Source organism: Corticium candelabrum, chromosome 16, assembly GCF_963422355.1.
Source record: "Corticium candelabrum chromosome 16, ooCorCand1.1, whole genome shotgun sequence".
In the NCBI taxonomy this organism is placed as follows: domain Eukaryota; kingdom Metazoa; phylum Porifera; class Homoscleromorpha; order Homosclerophorida; family Plakinidae; genus Corticium; species Corticium candelabrum.
The window spans coordinates 2,729,723-2,753,042 of NC_085100.1; the positions used below are offsets into that span (position 1 = coordinate 2,729,723).

The 23,320-nt window shown below is 43.0% G+C and overlaps 6 protein-coding genes across 7 annotated transcripts; 1 reads left to right on the plus strand and 5 right to left on the minus strand.

Annotated features, from left to right (window-relative positions):
- Nucleotides 1-359: 359 nt before the first annotated feature.
- On the minus strand, nucleotides 360-2,182 carry LOC134192277 (uncharacterized). The gene is made up of 3 exons (XM_062660998.1): nucleotides 1,850-2,182; nucleotides 1,232-1,594; nucleotides 360-1,119 (listed from the first exon to the last, which is right to left on the minus strand). Exons 1-3 carry the CDS (start codon nucleotides 2,088-2,090, stop codon nucleotides 461-463), a joined length of 1,263 nt encoding a protein of 420 aa, XP_062516982.1. The 5' UTR covers nucleotides 2,091-2,182; the 3' UTR covers nucleotides 360-460.
- A 241-nt stretch (nucleotides 2,183-2,423) lies between these two features.
- Nucleotides 2,424-3,870, minus strand: LOC134192278 (countin-1-like). The gene has a single exon (XM_062660999.1). It carries the CDS (start codon nucleotides 3,344-3,346, stop codon nucleotides 2,606-2,608), a length of 741 nt encoding a protein of 246 aa, XP_062516983.1. The 5' UTR covers nucleotides 3,347-3,870; the 3' UTR covers nucleotides 2,424-2,605.
- Nucleotides 3,871-4,047: 177 nt separating this feature from the next.
- On the minus strand, nucleotides 4,048-6,756 carry LOC134191852 (nuclear receptor 2C2-associated protein-like). Its single transcript, XM_062660480.1, has 4 exons — nucleotides 6,579-6,756; nucleotides 6,426-6,516; nucleotides 5,014-5,190; nucleotides 4,048-4,951 (listed from the first exon to the last, which is right to left on the minus strand). Exons 1-4 carry the CDS (start codon nucleotides 6,737-6,739, stop codon nucleotides 4,832-4,834), a joined length of 549 nt encoding a protein of 182 aa, XP_062516464.1. The 5' UTR covers nucleotides 6,740-6,756; the 3' UTR covers nucleotides 4,048-4,831.
- Nucleotides 6,757-6,780: 24 nt separating this feature from the next.
- On the plus strand, nucleotides 6,781-10,266 carry LOC134191850 (uncharacterized). Its single transcript, XM_062660477.1, has 3 exons — nucleotides 6,781-8,011; nucleotides 8,070-8,305; nucleotides 9,982-10,266. Exons 1-3 carry the CDS (start codon nucleotides 6,821-6,823, stop codon nucleotides 10,208-10,210), a joined length of 1,656 nt encoding a protein of 551 aa, XP_062516461.1. The 5' UTR covers nucleotides 6,781-6,820; the 3' UTR covers nucleotides 10,211-10,266.
- On the minus strand, nucleotides 10,214-12,967 carry LOC134191851 (uncharacterized). Of its 2 annotated transcripts, XM_062660478.1 has the most exons (8): nucleotides 12,801-12,967; nucleotides 12,505-12,742; nucleotides 12,396-12,434; nucleotides 12,152-12,206; nucleotides 11,575-11,735; nucleotides 11,462-11,515; nucleotides 11,293-11,401; nucleotides 10,214-10,407 (listed from the first exon to the last, which is right to left on the minus strand). In XM_062660478.1, the coding sequence occupies exons 1-8, from the start codon at nucleotides 12,920-12,922 to the stop codon at nucleotides 10,280-10,282; spliced, it is 906 nt and encodes a 301-aa protein (XP_062516462.1). In that variant the 5' UTR covers nucleotides 12,923-12,967; the 3' UTR covers nucleotides 10,214-10,279. The 2 variants fall into 2 exon arrangements, with proteins under 2 accessions (XP_062516462.1, XP_062516463.1); XM_062660479.1 differs by lacking the exon at nucleotides 12,396-12,434.
- Nucleotides 12,968-18,241: 5,274 nt separating this feature from the next.
- Nucleotides 18,242-23,278, minus strand: LOC134191861 (uncharacterized). The gene has a single exon (XM_062660491.1). The coding sequence runs from the start codon at nucleotides 23,228-23,230 to the stop codon at nucleotides 20,030-20,032; it is 3,201 nt and encodes a 1,066-aa protein (XP_062516475.1). The 5' UTR covers nucleotides 23,231-23,278; the 3' UTR covers nucleotides 18,242-20,029.
- Nucleotides 23,279-23,320: the final 42 nt, after the last annotated feature.

Below are 23,320 nucleotides of genomic sequence, written 5' to 3' on the forward strand. Positions count from 1 at the left end.
ACTGAACGTCTACCTTGGGGTGATGCACACACCAAAAGCTTCCTTGGTAGACAACACTCATCCATGCGCAAGATGTGCCGCAATAACCGAAGACGTCTCTGTGTCAGCATGGTGGAAATCCTTTGTAGGTTGGCTATCTTTCTGATGGAGGTGTCTCTCTTCCCGTCCCATAGGGACACTCCAGGATGGAGCGTCCCTATGGGACGCACACACACACACACACACACACACACACACACACACACACACACACACACACACACACACACACACACACACACACACACACACCAGGTTTAACATACTTTAGTGTCAAGAAACAAGGTTGCACACGTGCCACTCCAGCAACACAATCACGTGACAAAGACTTCAATTTGCTATTGTATGTGAACTAATTATGAACATAGCAAATCATTGTTTCTTGCTCTTGATGCTAACAATGAGACATTGTCCAAGTTCGTCAACATGGACCATGAATGATACCTAACTTGCAAGATTTGTTGTCTGGCCAGCGAACATCGATGTATTTGCTGTGAGCCGGTTGAGTTCGGTTGAAATACCAGTCACCAAACGCTTGACGTTGAGAGACATTGTTAACATGGACTCCGTCCCAATCAAAGTCTTGGCATGATTCTTCATGTTGGTAACATGCAGTTGCAAAAATGCCATCTCTTTGAGACTTAATGACGGGATCTAGTGCTTTCACCATGTCATCCCGATATTGCTGGAGTTCATCTAGTTGTTTCTTGCTGCAGTTGCCTTGCTTGTCTGGATTGCAACCAAGACGAAAAATTCCTGAAATTTGGGCAGAATCATAAAGAGAGTTTAAGACAAACACTCTTGTGTTTTGTATGAATCTATAGACATAGGGAGCAAAGAAACATTTCCAGCCATCACTGCGTGATGTTTCACGAATGCAAGCTTGGTTGGTGCCTCCAGTGCCATTCCATAAACGATAACCATTCATGAAGGCTTGAAGAATTTTATTCGATCCAGATACATCCTTATGATCTAGGAAGTATCCAGCGTCAGGGTAGACTGCATAAGATGTGGTAGTGGGAAGAAGCGATCGAAGGTAGTCTGCATGAAGGTATGTAGCTAAACCTCCAGCCGATGTACCTACAACAATAAATTATAAATGATAGTTAGCTAAGCAACCACCTAGCTCGTTGATATCAACATCAACATTATTTAATTAATGTATTGATTGTTAGACAAACATGTTATCAACCTGTTAGTATTACGTCTGTGCTGTTTGTGAGTAGCCCGTAGCGACGATCCATGTCTTTAAGAAGTTCGTCGAAAATTCGTTGACCTCTGAAATAAAGAATGGTGTCATTGACTTGAACTGGTTCCTCTCTGTTTCCTGTATAGGATGAGCCATCACAGTATTCAATGAAAGCAAGTTGCCAGTGAGAAAAATCCGGGTTTGTCTTAGAGTCGTCACTCATGAATCCATTGGCAGCATCTGTTATCTCTTTTGGCCAGAATTTGCTGGTTCCCAGAGAAGTTTGAGATCTCGACAGGCAAGAACGTTCGTCAAAGCACCAGCCACCACCTCGCAGGTGAATTCGCCACTTGGCATTGTCAGATCCTAATTCATTGTATATATTATCAGTCATTTGTTAACGTGTGTGCCTGCCTGACTGTTTACTTGTTTGACTTTCTGTCTATTAATTAATTAATCTCACTGTCTGCTTATTTATTTATTTATTTATTTATTTTTTTGTTTGTTTGTTTGTTTAATGGTTTCTACAGACATAGGTAACTAATTTATACCAACAGTAGTATTCACGGTTGGCTTATAGTTGTGCTACTGGTTTGCTTGCATTGAGGGTAGTCTACACACCTGGTCTGAAATAGTATCCTGGAGGGCTGCCATCGAGGCAGAGAGCTCCGGTTTCCTTGGCTGCTAGAGGGTCAAGCAGATGAAGAGATGGAGCAATCGACAAGCAACTCTCCAGCACGCCCAGTAGCGCAATCACAGTAATCATATTTGTCATAGGATGTGCAGACTCAGGATCACGTGACTCAGTGTGGGTGTCAGTCTCCGTCAATACGCAACGAGTTGTGTTGGGAACTGATAACATGCCAAGCAAAATTGCGTATTTATCATTAGCATGATAATAAACAAGTCTCTAGGTAGCTCCAGCTTATCAATGCAACGTGGCTGGAAGGCTGCATGTTGGGCGCCCTACTCTACTGCAAGCAAAGTATAAGGAATTTTGTGCATAAAGGTGAATGAAAAGTAGGAATTTTAAGCTCATAGACTCCTGTGTCAGTCTATATAGGCTTGAGTGCCTAGCCGGTCGTCTCTTCCTGGGAGGAAAAGGCTAGCTAGACACTCAAGTATATATATATATATATATATATATATATTCTAGTTGATGCTATTGATAAGTTTCGTCCATCAGACAACAAGCAACAACACAAGTGTCAATTGTTAACTCTCTAATTGATATAGCTGTAGCACAGAATGACCTACAAGCAGCTTAGTTAGAGAGATAGGAAACGATCAACAATTACACAAGGAGCGAAATCAGCAGCTATTGATCACATGCAGACATTGCCAATTACGACAGTACAGTACAACAGTCTCCTTTTCTCATTGAGTGATCTGGAACGATCTTGTCGCATTGGCATAAATCTGACTGTGTGGATGACTGCTGCCACATTCACCATTGCACATGGTTGTAGTCACATTGTATGTGCCAGGCTGCCACGACTCACAGGGCTCCTGCTGACAAGCTGCTCCCGTGTTTAGATTCATTGACACACTGTAGGCACCAGGAGCCAACGATTCCAACAGTTCTCCACCTGTGACTGGAAGTCCATCGATTGTATCAACATCAACTATCAACTCTCCAGTTCCCGTTCCGTTCCTTGTTGTGAAGTCCAACTTGATTTGAAACACAGTTCCTGCTGGCCCGTCGTTCGGTGTGATAGTGAGTGACCTGATTTCTGCATCACCGTGATCGTTTACTTTACAAAGTTTCAGCAGCTCACAGAAGTAGATGGTATCTAGATCAACACGCTGGATAACATCTACAAATATCTTGATACCAACTACGTCACAGACAATGTTGCAGGCAGTTTGGAGTAATTCTGGACTCTTGATCAGACTGCACAGTTCATTACATCCCCCTAACAGACCAACATTGAGAATGATGTTGAGTATCTCAGTGAGTCCCTCTCCGCTCAGTTGAAAGCAGATACTGCACAGATCGAAGTCAGCATGTTTGGGGGCGACCGGTGGAGAGACGAGATGCAGTCGAGGGTCGCGTTTGGTACTATCTGATGCGGCAAAGAAGCAAAAGAGCACGAGGACTGCAATGAGTGTCTTCATCGTGAAGGCCGGTGGAGAGATCTGGTGCGTGTGATCAACGTGTGGACGTATGACCGACCGCGTGACCGACAGTATAACGTGTCAATTCATTGTTTGCGTGTGCGGTACCGGTCGGATCCGTCTCGTGATTCAATAGCCAACTAACACTCGATCGCACCCCAACAGCCGTTAATTAATTAGTCGATACATGTACCTTGCATGCATCCTCTCTATTCATATTTTGTATTACATACAGGCTGAATGGACCATCTACTTAGATAATCTAGACTGTTAAACAATTTTTCGAAACAAATATTGTGACTTTCATGGGTAGATCTACTCTAGTTTAAAAATTCGCGTTAATAGACTCGGTCTAATTGTAACTTTGTGGTAGACTGTTATGTCGGTACAGTACGAGTGTGTAGACACGTGCTCTATTTGATGCCAGAGTTCAGTCTAGAGGTCAGAATGTATGTAACTATGTCAATTAATTAAAATGAACCTCACGTCTAGAGACTAAGACAGTGGTACCATACCATTTGGCAGCGTTTTCCTCTATCGCATCTGTTAGAACAGGCGTCTTGAGTGCGTATATACTTACTAGTTATCGTATGGGCACGTCGAGGTTATATATCGTTGTGTTACCCGAAGGGAGTGGCAGCTAATACCCCTCGGAAGCCGAGGTATTAGAGCTGCCACTCTCCCGAGGCGTAATAACAATGATATCCGATATGCTAAGTCATTGGTATCATGCAAGGCCATTGATTGTTGGAATTACGGTTCATTTTGAGCTGTGAGTACGTAAATCTTACTTCTTACTTGTTCTGTCAGTAACCGTTCTGTGAATAGACGGAGTCTACGTGCATTACCGTTTACTAGAGGCATCTGCGTGTTACTGAAACCAGCCGTGTTGTGCTGTTGATCCTAGCAACGGTGGGGTGCATGTTTCCCTTGACGGTATCAGCGCATACCAGTACAACGATTTGTACCTACCACTCGCCCCAGACGCAGTGTGCAGCCCCGGATGCCGCCATTCTGCATCTGGGGCGCCAACTAATTAAGGTTGTTAAAAACCACGTGACATCTACTGAACTGTCTAAATAACTAACAAACACACAAACTAAAGCTCTCTGTAACCCACGCACTGCCGCCATTGTAGTGCGTAGCTGTTGGAACTGTATAAAATGTGAGCACGCGCATGTACAAGCAACCATCAGAATGGGTACACATCTACACTGTACTACATGTACAGTGTACACTGTGCACGTAGGTGCGGTCAAAGCAAATAATTATATACTATTTCTCAACGCTTTTTGATGATGCAAAGATAGCCAATTCCTCCGTTTTGTTGACATGTACAACTCACACTGACGTTTATTAATTACTCTAGTAATTTTAATTACTGTATTTAATTGTGATGCTGACAACGCAACACAGAAGGAATCATGGCTCACGCTTGCGCATGCTCTCGGAGCAACAAACAAACAAACTGTTATGTTTTAGTTCTTAGCAAGTGAATCCTAGCAAGTCCACTTTGTATAAAGTGATGCGCCCATAGAAATCTGTGCTCTTTCTAAACAATACTCGAAACCTAGTAATTTTCTCTGCTATTGACAGCACAAATATCTGCATAAAACGACTATTCACAATAACAATAAACCGCACGGTTGGTCAAAATTGAGACAAACCTGCTCAGCATTGTTGTCCTCTGGATAGAAGTCTCCAAAATCTATTGGCTCTCCACCAACCCGTTGTTTGCCTGTCATGTGACATAAACTGCCTACAAATCCACCGTGAAATTGCATATGAACTTCGTGGATATGTACAGGATGATCAAATTCAAACGAGATCCATTGAGGAATGCCCTAATATTAACACATTGTAATAAATAAAAGTTTATAATTATATGTGCGAGGAGGCCATGCTGAATCCAGTCAATGGATGGTGAGACAGATTGACTAAGACAGCATGTACACGAGTAAATAGAGAAACATGCGTCCACAGAAAACTCTACCAGTTCTCATGCAATTCCCATGTTGGTTGTCCATCACAGAACTGCGTTGTGCAATCACCTTCATGTACTAGAATTTTTCACAAAGCAATTTCCCCCTACTTTTACCCATGAAAGTGCAAAGTTGCCATCATCAGTACTGTTGTTATGATGAACTAAGAGAAAAAGATTACTTTCGATTTTTGTATGTAGTGACTTGTGCGATGTATTATTCAAGTTGACTAGCAACAATTTTGATTAGCAATCCCACAAGAAGTTTAATTTTAACAGCAAACAGTTTTACTGTGCCGCCACTGAGACAAGCTCTGTAAGCCACTACATTCTTGCTCACTTTCAGCACAGTTGAAATGTTGACCAACATGTAATATTGGAAAACAAGAAACACCCACTGGCCATTCGAGAGAGCAAGAGGAAGTTCCCAAAGACAGTCACACAGTCAGACCCTTCCCCACCCTCATACCTTCCTCACACTTCCCCGTCCTTAGAAGCGTCTGGCTACACAAGACTACAACATAGCCTCAAGCTCATGGGCGTGTGATCCAAACGCAAGCCCGAGTGTAGACAATGCACGATGCATATACATAAATGCAAGCCAGTGCATAGACGATGCATGGTGCATAGACGATGCATGGTGCATAGACAAGCAACACATGCCATTGGACATATCACACTCTTGCAATACAAATGGAAGAGCAAATTGCAAGCAATAAATTTTGGCTTGCAAACCACGATACGAATCGGAATAAATTATTCCCTCACTACCCATGTTTATGTAGAAAGCACTACGATTTGAATGGGCTGAATAAAAGCAATGGACCATAGCCCATCAAACGGGTGTTTCATTTCTAGAACTCATCTCAGGCATCTGATGGGGTCACAGCCTATTGCTCATATTCAAACCATTCAAATCATGCACATAGTGGTATGCAGATCTGATAAACATATGCAGATCTGATAGACATCCAACATGTTAAGACAGTATGTCTACTCCTGTGGCACCAACAGTCGAACAGATGCACAACAAACAAACAAACAAACACGCGGAAAGACAGACACAAACAAACAAGCAAGCAAGTATTTATGATCTGCCTGGGCAGAGTTCCAAGCTGTTTCTTCCTCTCCATCAAACATGAAGTACTTGCCAGATTTCATCGGGTTATGTTTCCAAACAGAACTAACTCTGCGACAGATACAGCAACAACTAGATCGAATCAAACACAGATTAATGAAACAATCGCTCACTTTACTGTTGCACTGGCAACTAAAGATTTCATAGCAGAGCCGCTCTGTGTCGCAGCAGAGCCGCTCTGTGTCACAGCAGAGCCGCTCTGTGTCATAGCAGAGCCGTCCTGTGTCATAGCAGAGCCGCTCTGTGTCCTAGGAGAGCCGCTAGCAGAGCTCATAGTGCCTCGCAGTCCCAAAAATTTACACTGCGCATGCGCGCTTAGCGTCCATGTTGCGACATTTGTTTTATTATATCGACAATGTTGGTTAGTGTGCTTGACTACGGAGCTGGTAACATTCTCAGCCTTGTCAATGCACTGAAGTCACTTAATCACGATGTTTTATTCATCGAGACTCCTCAGCAGATCCTAGCTGCTCACAAATTGGTCTTTCCAGGCGTGGGAGCATTTGCCAGCGCCATGCACGGTCTAAAACAATCTCCAGGAATTGTGGAGGCACTTAAAATTTACCTAGAATCGAACAGGCCGTTTCTGGGCATCTGCGTTGGCTTACAGACTTTATTTTCGGGCAGTGAGGAGTCGCCGGGCATAGAAGGTCTCGGTTTGATTCAATCAACTGTAAAACTGTTGAGAGGTGAGGGACTGGCTGTTCCACACGTGGGTTGGAATGGTGTAAACGTGCGGAGAGACAATACAATTCTTCTCGAAACAAATGCCGATGAGATGTATTACTTTGTTCATTCATATGCGGCTGTGGTGGACGAGGCCACTTCTGATTGGCTGCTGGCCACTTCGGACTACGGATGTGAGTTTGTGAGTGTCGTTCAACGAGGCAACGTTGTGGCGACTCAGTTCCATCCTGAAAAGAGTGGAGCTATTGGTTTAGCACTACTACAGCGATTCGTTGATTGTGACCCGGTTGTTGATGTACCTCGTGATCTTATGCCCATACGTCCTGTCACGAAGCCCACCCGGTTGGCTAAACGAGTGGTTGCCTGTTTAGATGTGCGAGCTAACGACAATGGTGATTTGGTCGTTACAAAGGGTGATCAATATGATGTGAGAGAGAGAGTTGCGACGAACGATCGAGGTCGAGTTCGAAATCTTGGAAAACCGGTGGACTTAGCGGCAAGATATTACGAAGAAGGAGCCGACGAGATCGTCTTTCTAAACATTACGAGTTTTCGAAATTGTCCGTTACAGGATTTACCAATGCTTGAAGTACTGAGGAAAGCTTCTGAGAAGATATTCGTGCCTCTTACCGTTGGTGGAGGTATCAGAGACATGCATGCACCGAAGACAAATGACAGCAAGTCTGATGTTGGATTTTATAGTGCACTGGATGTTGCTGCTGCTTACTTTCGTTCTGGAGCAGATAAGATATCTATTGGCAGCGATGCGGTATACGCGGCTGAGGAATATGTTGTGAGTGGAGGAAAGAAGACGGGAAAGACATCGATTGAGATGATAGCAGCAACGTATGGAAAACAAGTGAAATTATATTGTGTGGTTATTGATTAACATACAGCCAGTTATTTATATTGTTTAGGCTGTTGTTATATCTGTTGATCCAAAGAGAGTGTATGTTGCCTCTCCGACTGAAGTTGTGAGACATCGTGTTATTAGAACTGTTAACAGAGGTCCTAATGCTGAAGAGTATTGTTGGTATCAGTGCACGGTGAGTGGAGGAAGGGAAAGCCGTGATATCGATGTTCACGAAATGGTAAAGGCTTGTGAAGATCTTGGAGCTGGAGAGATCATGCTTAACTGCATAGACAAGGATGGGTAGGAACTAGACAGCAACAGTTGAATTGGACAGACAATCAGACAGAAAGACAGACAGATAATTTATTCTCATACAGATTCTACTTGTCCATATGCTAGGATTTTTAATACAAACTAGTCCTTGCAAACAACAAAGTCATTAACAGACAACAGACTGACAGAATATAGATAGACAGACAGACAGATGGACAGACAGACAGACAGACAGATAGACAGACGGAGACAGACAGACGATAGATAGGTGGAAGAGCTCAGAGTCTATTACGTGATCTATCAACCCTTTCAGTCAACGAAGATGGACAGAACAACAGCACTGACTTCATTGTATACTGGCGGCGCTGTATTTCCATTGCGTTGCAACGGTGTAATGCAAGAGTAATTACTAGAAAACTTTCGAGACTTGCTCAGTGTAACTCATGTAATTTTAAGTCGTACTTGTTTCAGTTGTTTAGGTGTTAGCAGTTAGTTTTAGCGTAGGGCCTGTGGGCTTGCTTGTTTGTTTTACAGTGTAGTGTGAGTGTACTAGTTTCAATGTATGAAATATATGTATTGGACAGACAGACAGACAGATGGACAAACAGACAGATGGACAGACAGACAGATGGACAGACAGACAATAGATAGACAGATGGACAGACAGGCAATAGACAGGCAGACAGACAGACAGACATACAGACAGACAGATTGTTATATTTGAACTCTTAGTCTACCAATAACAATCGCTAACTTTACGTATGCATAGCAATAACAGTCAATGAACAAAATGTTGAACGTCTTTATCATACAGAAAGTCATCAAAATTGCACTTAGACAACTTTGACAACTTTTTAAAAATCACACGAGAGTTACAAGACTGTACAACTACAGACAGTTGCTTTCTCCATCTATCTCTAAAGTTTATTTCGCTGCTTTTTCCATTTGCATCTTTTGAAAGTTTGGAGATCTTATCCAGACAGATAGACAGACACACAGACAGACAGATGGACAGACAGACAGAAAACAGACAGACAGACAATAGATAGACAGATGGACAGGCAGGCAATAGATAGACAGATGGACAGGCAGACAGATGGACAGGCAGACAGACAGACAGATGGACAGACAGACAGATGGACAGACAGACAATAGATAGACAGATGGACAGACAGACAGATTGTTATATTTGGACTCTTACTGTACCAATAACAATCACTAACTTTACGTATGCATAACAATAACAGTCAATGAACAAAATGTTGAACGTCTTTATCATATAGAAAGTCATCAAAATTGCACTTAGACAACTTTGACAACTTTTTAAAAATCACACGAGAGTTGCAAGACTGTACAACTACACACTTGCTTTCTCCGTCTATCTCTAAAGTCTGTTTTGCTGCTTTTTCCATTTACGTCTTTTGAATTTGGAGATCTTATCCAGACAGATGGACAGACACAGACAGACAGACAGAAAGACAGACAGACAGACAATAGATAGACAGATGGGCAGACAGGCAATAGAAAGACAGATGGACAGACACACAGACAGACAGATGGACAGACATGCAGACAGATGGACAGAGACAGATGGACAGACAGAAAGACAGACAGACAACAGACAGATGGATGGACAGACAGATAATCTGACTTGGAGACTAGTTCATTAATAATAAGCACAGTAAACTTCATTGTTTCTACAGTACCAATTCTGGATATGACATTGAGTTTATTGCTGACGTGAAGGCAGCAGTGCATATTCCGGTCATTGCATCAAGTGGGGCGGGTTGTGCTGCTCATTTCTCTGAAGTCTTCCAGAAAACAAACGCAGATGCAGCTCTAGCAGCAGGAATATTTCACCGCCATGAAGTACCAATAGAAACGGTAAAGAAACATCTCGCACAGCAAGCAATCACAGTGAGACAGCAATAACGATGCATTTCTTGTTATTCTGTTATACGCATTACAGAAATTTTAATCACGTGATTTAATGAAAACATATTATGATGACCAAATACTGTTCCAGAAACGTCTGAGTATTGTTGATGGCTTGTTACTGAGGTCGTCTGTCAGTGTGTGCGCTGGATTCTCTTCGTGAGTGTATCGTCTTTCTATTGGAGAGAGAAAATCTAGAAGAAATGATTGAGCCGTATTATCACATGGTACATCGTTTTAGGAGAAATTTGTCAACAAACGATTTTAGTCTTTTGCTGACAGGCTAGGTGCTAGCGTGCCACTACAGGGGTGAACCAAGCAGAGATGTGTCACTGTGTGTTTGTTTGTTTATTCGTTCAGTGACTATCTTGTCAGTTTAGAATGCAATGATTTGTCATGCTTGAACAGATCTGCTGCTACAACAACAGTGACTTGTCTGCTCGTCTGTGTCTTTGTCTGTCTGTGTGTCAATACATATATTTCTTATACAAGACATTATTACAGTCTACACCAAAAGTCAGCAAGTTCTAAGAGAACTAGGACCCAAGAGGTCCTAAGTACGACTAAGAGTCAAACAGCTGACAATAAGCTAACAGAGTTACTAATGGCACCAACTGAGTCACCATTATACTGAACTCTGCTCATCTGTCTGTCTGTCTGTCTGTCCGTCCATCTGTCTGTCTGTCCATCTGTCTGTTTGTTTGTCTGTCTGTCCATCTGTTTATCTGTCTGTTTGCCCATCTGTCTGTTTGTCTGTCCATCTTTCTGTTTGTCTGTCTGTCCATCTGTCTGTCTGTTTGTCTGTCCATATGTCTGTCTGTCAATACATATATTACATATATTTTCAAACATTGAACTATTGTACAACATCTAAGCAAAGCAACTAAATACTGCCCAAGCCAATACTGTCTGTCTGTCTGTCCATCTGTCCATCTGTCTGGCATGTGTCTGTCTGTTTGTCTGTCGATCTGTCTGTCAATAATGCAGCATCTGTATGGACAGTAACTACATGTGCCAAACATGTTAACATGCATGCATACAAGAATATGCATACAAACAGCATCAAGTTATTTCAATACCTTCAGGTCTGTTGCGGTTAATCATCTCTGTTGTCTCTTCTTCCCCGTTGGAATGACGATATGTGGTGACTGTACGAGTCTCATTCTCATCAGATTGTATGACTGTTTCCTACAAAACACTGACATCACACACTGCAATACGATGCAAATAACAATGTGCACTACAGACTTCTTCATTGCCATGAACATCACGTCTTCTTGTAGTCTGTCTCCTCTCATATGACTTCACAACATGAAAGATTGAGACGGTGAGTAAGAGGTAACAGCAAAAAAATTACTCACTCCATCAGTGGACATGCTAAATGTTGTACTACTGTGTGAGTAGGTCATATCGTGTGATAGAGACCCATCTGCTTGGTTCATCACAGGTGAATCTTTCTCTTGCTCCTGTCTTAGTAAGTAGTCGAGCTGTGATGGATCAGCAGCAATAGATGCGTCTAAGTCTACAAGAAAATTGACATCTGGCAATACCTCGTACACACAAGAGTGCACGCAGAGATACAGACGTCCAGTCTGTCTAACATCTTAGCATAACATTCTAATCTCTTTACTTCAAAAAACATTATTTATTACTAAATTAAATACTCACTGTGTGTGTGTGTGTGTGTGTGTGTGTGTGTGTGTGTGTGTGTGTGTGTGTGTGTGTGTGTGTGTGTGTTCACTTTGTCGTGCTTACACCTTTCTATTACTGCTTACCTGCATGCCATCTCTCTGTCTGTCTACCTGTCTGTCCAACTATAGAACTCACACCACACCCATGTAACAAGTTGAACAACATACAAAACGTCCACATTTTGCCTCCTGTCAGTCTGCCTGTCTACCTGTCTGTCTATCTCTCAAAAAATAACAAACACCCTACCTGTGTCTCCTTTGGGTTGAGTTGTGATGTCAGGGAAAAAACGTTTCTTCTTCAGCTAAGATAAAAGGTAGAAGGATTGGCACACAGTATATACAGACTGACCACGTGACAAAACGCACATAAATAAAAAGTGACAAACAGTACAATCATGGTACAATAGACAGACTTTCAAACATTCAGTTTAATTTAATTAATACATGCAGACTTAATTTGACGAAGCAGTAACAGTTGCGTTCCTACTTACAAAAGACGGCCATTCACCCCATCGTTTGCCTAGAGGTGACTGCAAACGATACACAAAACAAAGACAGGTCGCGCACACATCAGACATGCACATGCTGAGATTCTAATACATCAGGCGGTTTCTCTGCCGATTTCTCTGTGGGTCGATATTCTCGCCTCCAAAACGGGTCATTAGGATCCTTGAGCATTCGGTTACGCATGTCGCTACCAAAATTACGGTCCGGGTCGTCTTCACGCATGCCAGGTCGGTAGCGGCCACCTCGACCACTCGTCATGATTTCTTGCATCAGCTCATCCATCTCGCGAAACATATCTCTACTGAAACCAAATGCTCCTCCAAACGTAGGTCTAAAACAATGTTTGATAAACTCGGCAGCCCATCAGACGTAAAGGGAAAAGTAGGAACCCTGATGACGTTGGATTGTCGTCGTCGTCGTCTAGACCGCCGAAGAAAACACGAAATTCGCGAAATGGATCATCCATGTCGTCGTCAGATGGCGGTCGAAATGATTTGAAAAACCTATCCATTCTCTTCAAATTTGTGGGTGATAATATCCGGGGATTTGTCTAAAGTCTGTCCGTACCCAAAGCCCGGATTTCCGGGCTAAGGGTGTAGTCGTTCGATGACCGACCGACCTACCGTATTTGCCGAGCGGAGCGAGGCTTCTAATCCGGGTCGCACAACAGAAATGGGCGTGGTCATTTACGAAAGTCTTCACGAATTAGATGGACTAGTGCCTGAGGGCTTTTCGTGTGTGTGTGTGTGTGTGTGTGTGTGTGTGTGTGTGTGTGTGTGCGTGTGTGTGTGCGTGCGTGCGTGCGTGCGTGTGTGGTGTGTGTGTGTGTGTGTGTGTGTGTGTGTGTGTGTGTGTGTGTGGTGTGTGTGTGTGTGTGTGTGTGTGTGTGTGGTGTGTGTGTGTGTGTGTGTGTGTGTGTGTGTGTGTGTGTGTGTGTGTGTGTGTGTGTGTGTACACACACAAATCTCAAATTTCTTCTCCCCACAACCACGTTCATGATAGGACCTACCTTAATCATTTCCGTGTCCGACTAGAGACGGGTCTAAGAACGATTCGTTTAGGTAGTAAACGGCGACGAAAACGCTTCATGAATTTGCATCGCCCCATCCTTTTATATCGTAGCTCGGGACTGTGTCTACGTGACAACCAAGAAACACCTTCAGGAGTTGAATGCCACCTACAGTCAACTTCTATTGTATTCACACGTCCCGTACTACTGTAGTACAGTATGATCAATCCTTTACTACACTGTGCTGCATCTAACACTGTTGATAGTCAATGTTTGCCGATATCAATTTCTATGTCAGTAAATACCATACCACTGTCGTTACAACGGAACTGAGTGCATACCTAGACTGTACATTTCAATTGTCTTAGTCACGATCGCAAAACGACGACTACCTATACCAGGCCTCTAGACGTAATCTAAACTACTAGAAAGTTTGCATGTTTACTTCCATGACAGGGTTTCAACAAATACGTATTGTCTAGCTAGGACTCGACGTTTCAGTAGACGGTCTGAAAACTCCGTTGGACGTGTTACTCACGAACGCGAGGCGCCTACGCGGATACCGTACACGTACAACTACTATACTAAATTAGCGCAGATGCAAATGAAGCTATTCCGACCAATAGACGAACGTGATGTCATCATGAGGCTCCACCTCTCTTTGTTTGGTGTAGCTGCTACGAGAATTCCGCCATCATGCGTCCGTCCTGTACATGGTGTTTATTCCTTTGCTTTACGGGTTTGGTACTTAAAAACAACGCCTAGAGTCTACATTTGCACGTGTATGTTTTCCCACCAACAACCAGGCGTCTACGAGCCTGAGCGACGCAGCGACTGGTGTACACCTCGATCACGTACGTACTGTCAAACAAGAACAGACGACACCTGGTTCTTGCAAACCATAGACAACCACGGACACCACACCTGACCTAAAGCAACTTCTTGCAACATACGCAGATGCCTTCCGATAGCAGCACTCTCGGTCGACTGCCTGGAATGCGACATCTAGATGTCGACCCCACGGTACCACCTGTCAAAATGCCTCTAAGGAAAATGTGCCTATTGATACAAGCACAGCTTAAAGACGAACTGCAGCGACTGGAACGACTAGACGTGATAGAACGAGTGGACATTCCAACCGAGTGGGTATCTAGCCTCGTCGCCGTCAAGAAGCCAAACGGAAAACTCCGCTTGTGCATCGATACCAAGCCTCTAAAACAAGGCACCGAGACGCAGTCACTATCGGATGCACACCATCGATGATTTTCGGCCTGAACTAGCGCAAGCCAAGATGTTCAGCGTTTGCGACGTAAGTAATGGATTCTGGCATGCTAACCTAGACGAAGAATCTAGCTTACTAACGACATTTGAGACGCTTAGCGGCTACAAATAGAAGAGAATGCCCTTCGGTATCTCATCTGCACCGGAAGTATTCCAGCCACGACTAGGCCTTCTCTACGGAATGCCCAGAGTGCATACAATTGTAGCACCGTCCAGACGCAACGTTCTGTAAAATACGTTGTATTTCTGTCTAGACGTATTCGTGCTATACTGCACTCTCGTGTAATATAATCCAAGCAGGCACTGGTCTTATAGGACAAACTCGAACGATCAACTGATCAAGCCTGACGCAAGTGCTACGTACACCAAGTAGTGAACTCGAACTCAACTCTATATAAGTAGACGATACACCGTACTACACAATACACGTACTACACGATACACGATCAATACTACGCTAGTCTAGCAAATTCACAAGTTATATAGGTGCTACCTAATGACGTCAACTAACGTACGCTAAGTAACTAGTGCGCTACACAGTTGCTACACAATTACAGATGACATCATGATCACTGGAATAGAAAGTACAGTGGCGTAACTAGGCATGAGGCAGCCGAGGCAGTTGCCTCGGTAAATAAAATGGGTGTGGCGTTGCAAAAATTTTGCTAGATGTATCAGTTAGTAGATAACAGAAAAGATCGGGCATTCTGCACGCGGTTACCGAACAGAAGAAGTCCTCTTTCACCATAGTTCTCGCACTTAGCTAGCGCACGTTCACGGCACGTGAAGCACTTGCCACACACGTGACTAAGAAACCTAGAGGTTACTTAATTAATTTATATAAACTTGCCTTGGTAAAAATTTAATGCTAGTTACGCTCTTGAAGTAACATGGATGATGCAGCAGACCATGACCGCAAACTCCACAGACTACTTCAGCAATGCCGATCCAAAGGAATCTGCATCAATGCTGACAAGCTCAAGTTCAATTGAATCGAATTGAGTCAAGTCTACGCAAAGCAAAGTTGCCTATCTTGGACATTTGCTCACAACCGACGGTTTGAAGCCCGAAGGTGAAGGATTACGTTGGCTAGACTTTACTGCTAGCTCATGCAGCTAGAGCATTTTTGTGGAAAGGGGATGTACGAGTAGACTACATTGCGCATGCTTTGTAGTAGCACTAAAACTGTACTGGTACACTTATTAACTTACTTAACTTAACCCTAGGGGTGCGTTCGAATACTAGTTCTAGAACTGGAATTGTAGGGAGGAGAAAAGTTCTCTAGCGTTCGATTGGTAGTTCTGACAGTTCTAAAACTGTCCGAACAGTTCTAGCAGTTCTGCCTAACGAGCTGGAATTGTTGAAACTGTCACGCCCTAAATGCAAAATTTCGGAGGTTGACGAAGTGAAATGACGGGTACAGATGCTGAGGCCGTTGTGGACCTTCTTGTTTGTTATAATGAACACTTGTGGCGACCATCGGCTTGCTGAACACCAGAAGAACGACACTTGGGACTGATTACAGTGACCTTCTTGGCGCGAGCAGCTCCAAAAAACCGAAAGCGAATGCACTGCTGATGTTCGAACAGACTACAACAAGTGGAATAGAAACGTCATGCTACTTCGTATTGACGCTTACCGGAAGGATGAGCCTTTGCGCATGATCAACTTGCTGACAGTTCTAAGCGTTCGTTTGCTAGCAAGAGTTCCAACAGTTCGGACAGTTCTGTCAGTTCCAGTTCTAGAACTGGAACTAGTATTCGAACGCAGTATGCGTGATTAGCCTATAGAGTTTATATTATAGTGCACTATATTACAGTCGTCTCGATGGCTTCTTGTGAGGATGTCATTAGGGACGCGGTTGAGCTTGGCCATTCTGTTCTACATTTCAACTGTCAGAATTTGACGTACTTGCCAGATGATTTGTGGCAGCCGGCTCTGGCAAAGACAGTAAAGAACCTTTATCTCAAGCAAAATTTATTGTCAAAATTGGTAAGAGTCTTCAAATCTAATAAACCTAAGTGAAAGCGTTTGCGCATGCGCGCGTTCTTTTATGCATGAATGTGTACATTTGTGTGTACGTACTAACCTATATCCGTTTTGTGTTTGTAGCCTCCACAAATTGGTTGTCTCACCAGTCTGGTTGAGCTGTAAGTAACCAGTCAAAACTTCTATATCAATTATTGCAGGATAGAAATAATATAAATGAAGACTTATACATAGTTTACTGCATGGTCTGTGAGTAAATTTTGCTAACTTGGAGGTGTCTTCATTTTGCTGTCAGTTAGATTATTGTGCTATATTTCCAGTGTTAAACGAAAGGCTAAGTGGTGTAACTGTATTGATAACAAGGGATAAGTTAATTAATTAATTTCTACTAGCCAGGCTTTTCTTTTCATACTTCTGCATGTTTAGAGTGGAAACCAACGAGGCAAGCTATTTAAAGTAGAAAAGCTTGAAAAAAACAGAAAAGTTGGATGTAAAAGACTGGGGACTGCCTGCATGAGCATGTTTACTGAGGTACAGTATTTCTGCAAATAGTGCCCCATGCTCAAATAAAGCCTCATGGTGATCCTACAATAAAATACCATATAACCGGTTATTTCTGCGATGATTATGTTTCTGCAAATTCTGCGAAGAAATCACAGAACGCACAAATAGAATTCACAGATATTTAGGCTTATCCCCGGAGTCCCAGCAACTCACTGTTTGGACACATGTACATGTTTGTACCAGTAACTGTCTTTCTGGTTAGAACGCAGAAATTTAATTTGCAGTAATTAAAACATGTTTCTAAATTTTCAAATTGCAGAAATTTAATACCGCAGAAGTAACCGGTTATACAGTAGTAATGCTCCATGCTCGATTTAAATGCCCCATTAGGGTAGTATTCAACTCAAAATGGCTTAATGAACACTCAGATAGAACCACTGACTGACAATGAAGATTCAACGTATGCAACCGACCAGGAATACGACTCAAGTGAAAGCAAAAGTAGCCAGGATACATAAGACTGTAAGATTAGATTATGAATAATAATGTCCCATGCTCGTATTGCGCCCCATGCTGTAATAATGCCCCGTGTTTTAGAACTATGAAAAAGTAGTACCCCGTGGGGCACTATTTTGGATATACAGTTTAATCGACATTTATCCACTTGAATAGCTGCTGAGGGTTGAGTATGAAGACTTTAGACAATTTGGTATTTAGTTTCATTTGCTAAGTTTTTTCCAGACGTAATTGTAACACTTTACTAATTTAGTTATTCTCTACTTGGCAAGAGTACCAATCCTAGTATCTCAATAATGGAATTTAATGTTTAGATACTTACATTCAAATCTTTTGGAATTTTTGCCATCTGGTATGCCATCTGTTTTTCTCATCTGTTTCTTATTATAAATTTTTGATGGTAATGGTTCTGCTTTTGTGTTAAGAAATAGGAAATTTGGAAAGTTTGTGTGATTTGAATGTTGGCAACAATAAGTTGAGGAGTCTACCAGATTCTGTAACAAAACTGAAAAATTTAAAGAAATTGTGTGTTAATTACAACAGACTTGTGAGCCTTCCAGATGGTACGTTGTGCACATTAATCGGTTTAACTTCAACAAGAAAATTGGCATTTGTGTGTGTGTGTGTGTGTGTGTGTGTGTGTGTGCGTGTCACTGTGTGTGTGTGTGTGTGTGCGTGCGTGTCACTGTGTGTGTGTGTGTGTGTGCGTGTGTGTTGAGAATTTTGGTGGCACTGTGATGTTGTAGACATTGGAGCTCTTACAAAACTAAAGTCACTAGCAGCGATAAACAATGAGCTGACCTCCTTGCCTGCTTCGATTACACACTTCTCCAATTTAGAGTTATTGTCTGTCGACTACAACAAACTCACCGTCTTACCCAATGGAATAATTTGTTTGGAAAATTTATCAGAACTCTCTGTTAGTGGAAATTGTCTCTGCTATTTACCATATGGTACGCCATCAAAGACATTGTTGCTCTTTTGTTTGTACGGGCATTGTTTATTAGATTTGAATTGTTTGTGGAGTCTCGAGACTATTGTTCTAGACAACAACCCAAGGCTTTCATGGATTCCTGCAACATTATTTTTTTTGCCTTGTCTTAGAGCGATCAGTACGAGCAGGTCAATCATTGTTCTCATGGCACTTCTGGTTATGTATGTGTTTTTTGTGTCTCTTTTTATATCTGCAGTAGTAATTAAAAATAATGGTTTTATAAAATGCTAAATATATTCAAATTGAAACATTACACAAATATTATCTGTTTATTTTACTAATTACGTTGAGTGCTGACTGTTGATGTAAATTTGATGTCAAGTGTCTGTTGAAAGTTGTGGGAATATTGGTCTTGATCGTCCATTTGCTAAACTGACATTGCCTACTCAATTATCTTGAGTGTGAAGTGAGTGTGTGGCCAGTGGGAATGGTTTCGGGCGGTTGTGATGTTTCTGTCTGCTGTTTCTTTCTAGCCAGCTGTTTGCAGACGACTGCTTTCCTTTCTGTCTGTCTGTCTGCCTCTCTGTCAGTACATATATTTTCAAACATGGAACTATTATACACCATCTAAGCAAAGCGACTAAATACTACCCAAGCCAATACTGTCTGTCTGTCTCTTTTTGTCTGTCTGTTTGTCTGTCTGTCTGTCTATCTGTCTATCTGTTTGTCTGCCTGCCCATACATGTATCAACGCTATTACAGGCTATTGGCAATTGCTCCCAATAGGGCGGCTACATGTAATGCCTGCCTGTCTGTCTGTCTGTCTGCCTGTCTGTCTGTCTGTCTGTCTGTCTGTCTGTCAGTGTGAACACAGCTACTGTTGCTGCTTCATTTCAAGACGGGAAAAACATTCAACTATGCCGTCTTGCGAGTTGCTGTTGTTTCAGAAGTGGATGATGAAACACCACCAACTTGCAGCATACTGTTTGTCTGTCTGTCTGTCTGTCTGTCTGTCTGTCTGTCTGTCTGGTCTGTCTGTCTCTCTGTCTCTGTTTGTCTGTCTGTCTGTTTGTTTGTTTGTTTCTGTCAGTTTGTCTGTCTGTCTGCCTGCCTGCCTGTCTGTCTGTCTGCCTGTCTGCCTGTCTGTTTGTATGTCTGTATGTCTGTCTATTTGTCTGTCTATCTGTCTGTTTGTTTGTTTCTGTCAGTTTGTCTGTCTGTCTGTCTGTCTGTCTGTCTGTCTGTCTGTCTGTCTGTCTGTCTGTCTGTCTGTCTGTCTGTCTGTCATATAATATATTTTCATACATGACTACTATTACAAACTATGTTCATGGCTAACAAGCTGTGCTACTGCTTTAAAGCCTTTTCTGGCCATAACTACTAAGCTAATGAATAAAAAACTGTGTAAGGAAGTCATCTATATCTATATTTCTATTGTCATTGGAAGTTAATGTCAATATCTTCTTGCAGATCGTCTTTGCATTGCACTTCTGCAGCGTTGTCGAAAAGCGTTTTCGCCAATAACACATAAATGCCTTAGAATTGTGATTCCCTGCGTCGTCGGTTGATCTTTGCGAAAGCTCCTGGAGGTACTTGGTCGCTTCATCACCCCAACGGCCAAAATGTTCCATAACAAGAGGGACAAACTTCATAGATGCCATGCCAGGAAGCTTAATTTGACTATATTTCGAAAACTTCCTGTCCTCTCTTCTCGTTGCAGCTGCTCCATCTCTCAATGCTGCTTGACAGAGTATGTCTGATGCCCAGGGATGTGACAGAGCAACATCTAACTCTGTGTTGGCCCCCGTACCGACATCAAATACCACGATATCAGGCCGGTTGTTGCTGTTACTATACCGGTCTCTTGGCTCTCTTTTGTGATGAATTTTCAATTGCCGCAGGCAGTCGTCCCAGTTGCTCACCACTGAATCATGGGACCAAACCGGTCCTCCGCCTTTTTTACAAGTGAGGAGGTGATATCCCATATCGTCCAACACCGACCCACAATTACACTCTTGTATCCAGCTGACAGCTGGCAGCTGCAACCCCATCCTCAACAAACACGCCAAACGATATTCGTAAGGTTCAAATGCGAGATTTGTCGATTCGGGGATTGCAGTAAGCCAGGCGCCAGCACCATTTCCTCGTAGTGAACGTAGACGAGCCAAGTCCCTCGGAAGAGGAGCGTGTTCCACAACGTAAGTAGCAACTGATGTAGTATATTGGCGTGTTAACTTTTGCTGCAGTCTGTTAGGATTGTCAAGTAAATCTATAAGAGACTTGTCAGGAGGAGTGGCGCGTTGTAAGTCGCAACCAATAGAACCTGTCGTATCAGGATGGAAAACTAGATCATCCAATATCTTTTCCATGTTTGGAAATCGTTTGGGTAAAGCTGACAGTGTGTGAGCCCAGCTCGAAACGAAGGCTAGTTGACATATCTCCTTGATAGAGGTCATTCCGAAGCCTCCGTGTCTGATTGGAAGGGTAGCTTGTAACCACCGATCTTCCTGGATTGGCCCATACTTGAGTATTTCAACGAATGTCTGTCTTGTCTGATGGTCGTGAAGAGATGTGGCGCTGCTGAGATACTGTGGAGCTACAGATCTTGTTAGGTGAGTCATCCTTGGCACATGGCAATGTCTTAAGAGCAGCATTGCACTTTGTGGGTCTTCAAGGTTGGCCAGCTGATTACATAAAAGATCCCCTGATTGAACGAATGATGTGCACTGGTTCTCAACGAATGATGGGCAACCGATTGGAATTCCTAAGATCTTTGTTCCAGTTGATGTAACCGGAATTGATGGAATTTGTCCGTTAATCAGGACATCGCTTGATTGTGGCGAAAAAACCTCACATTTCTTGTTGGAAATTTCCAAACCGATATTGGAGAAAGCGTGTTTGAGATCCTCGAACGCTGCCATAGCTTGATCCGGCAGCCCCAACAGGAAGACATCGTCCAGATAAGCCAAAACTACGACATCTCCATGTGTTGACTGTAAGTTGAGGAGGCTACGATGAGTTGCCACAGAAAACAGCACCGGACCCAGGGGATCACCCTGGTGGACCCCCTCTTCAGATAATAGAGTCGTGGTTGAATTGCCCTTGTATATAATTAGATCCCCAAAGCCAGCATACATCTTAAAGACATGGTTAGAGATCTCCGGAAAAGATGCCAGAACTTGGTCGATCATAACACACCTATTGATGGAATTGAAAGCATTCTTCACATCAGTTTTTACTAGAACCCAATCCTTGTTCGCTTCTAAAAGTATTTGGATCTGGTGAACTAGGAGCTCTGCACCGCCTTTCGTAGCAACACCATACTGTAGAGGAGAGAAAAATTCGGAAAATTCTTTCTTTTTTAGAGCACAAATAGCGCGTGCCGTAAGTCTTCTCAAGCACTCCCCTATAGCCACTGGACGAACATCGTTGTTAGACTTAGGCAAAGCTATAAGACGAGCTGCAGTCAGTAGCCTGACTGCACAATCTGGCAATGTACCTGCGGCGATTAAGGAGCAGATGTAGCTGAGACTTCTTAGAGTGGTAGTATTTGATGATAAAGCTCGAAAATGTTCAAACCTCCATCCAGATGGTCCTGGACTTGAGCCCCTGGGAGAAGTTTGAATTGTTTCTAACAATTGAGACGTTGGAATATTTACACTGCTAAGGTCTTCTCTTGAAAGCGCTTTCACATCCTTGACCCGAGAGGGATGTTTCATGGATAGCTGTGAGATTGTATTATCTGTTATTGGTGCTAGACCTGAACTTGTCAAAACTCTAGCTGCTCGTGACAGTTCTCCGCATTTGACTAGCCTCTGTGCCGCCTGTTTCACCTGTGTGTCTCCTGAAAAAACCGATTTTAGTTTGTTGCTTGTTGTTTGGTTGAACTGCAACAGCTGATCCCACTGAAAGGCAAGGAATTTTTGAAAAACAGCTTTCACCTGATACGTATTTGATTTTCCTCCTCTAGTCAGGTTGCTAGGAGATAATAACATACGGGGGAGTAGAAAGAGAAGCTTCCAAGCAGATTCATCATCTGAATCTTGTTCCAATTTGTCAAATACTACAGCGCAACATTCTTGAAATAGAGCTCGAGCTGCAGAACTGATACATTGAACCGTCCTAGGAGGAACTGCAGACAAAATGGCCCCGACTGGAATGTCCCGTATATATTGCCACGCGGTCGCCTCTTTACCCAATGCAGTATCTACAATAAAACCAACCTGAGAAACAGGCTCCTGGGTAGTGATAGATTCTGACTCCCCAACGGACAAAACGGTAGACTCGACAGCGTCAGGTACCGCCACGTCGTCATCATGAGTGGGCGTAGCCATAGACGTTGTACTCTCCTTCAACGACAAAGAAAGACAGCGTTGACCCGTCGGCCGTTTCTTACATTGCTGAGAATGCTGAGCTAGCTTCTGGAACCATTTCTTGCAGCAAACGCACTGTGAAAGATTCAAACGGCTAACGAAGTCGGCCGGAAGCTCTTCCTCGCCATGAGTCGAACGAATATGACATAACAAACGTTGAAGTGTCCCAGAAACACGGCACGACGCAAATGGACAGTATTCTTTTTGAGACATCGGGAGAGCAAGAAATTGCAGTCGTCCACATCCACATCCGGGTCTGTCTGTCTGTCTGTCTGTCTGTCTGTCTGTTTGTCTGTCTGCCCA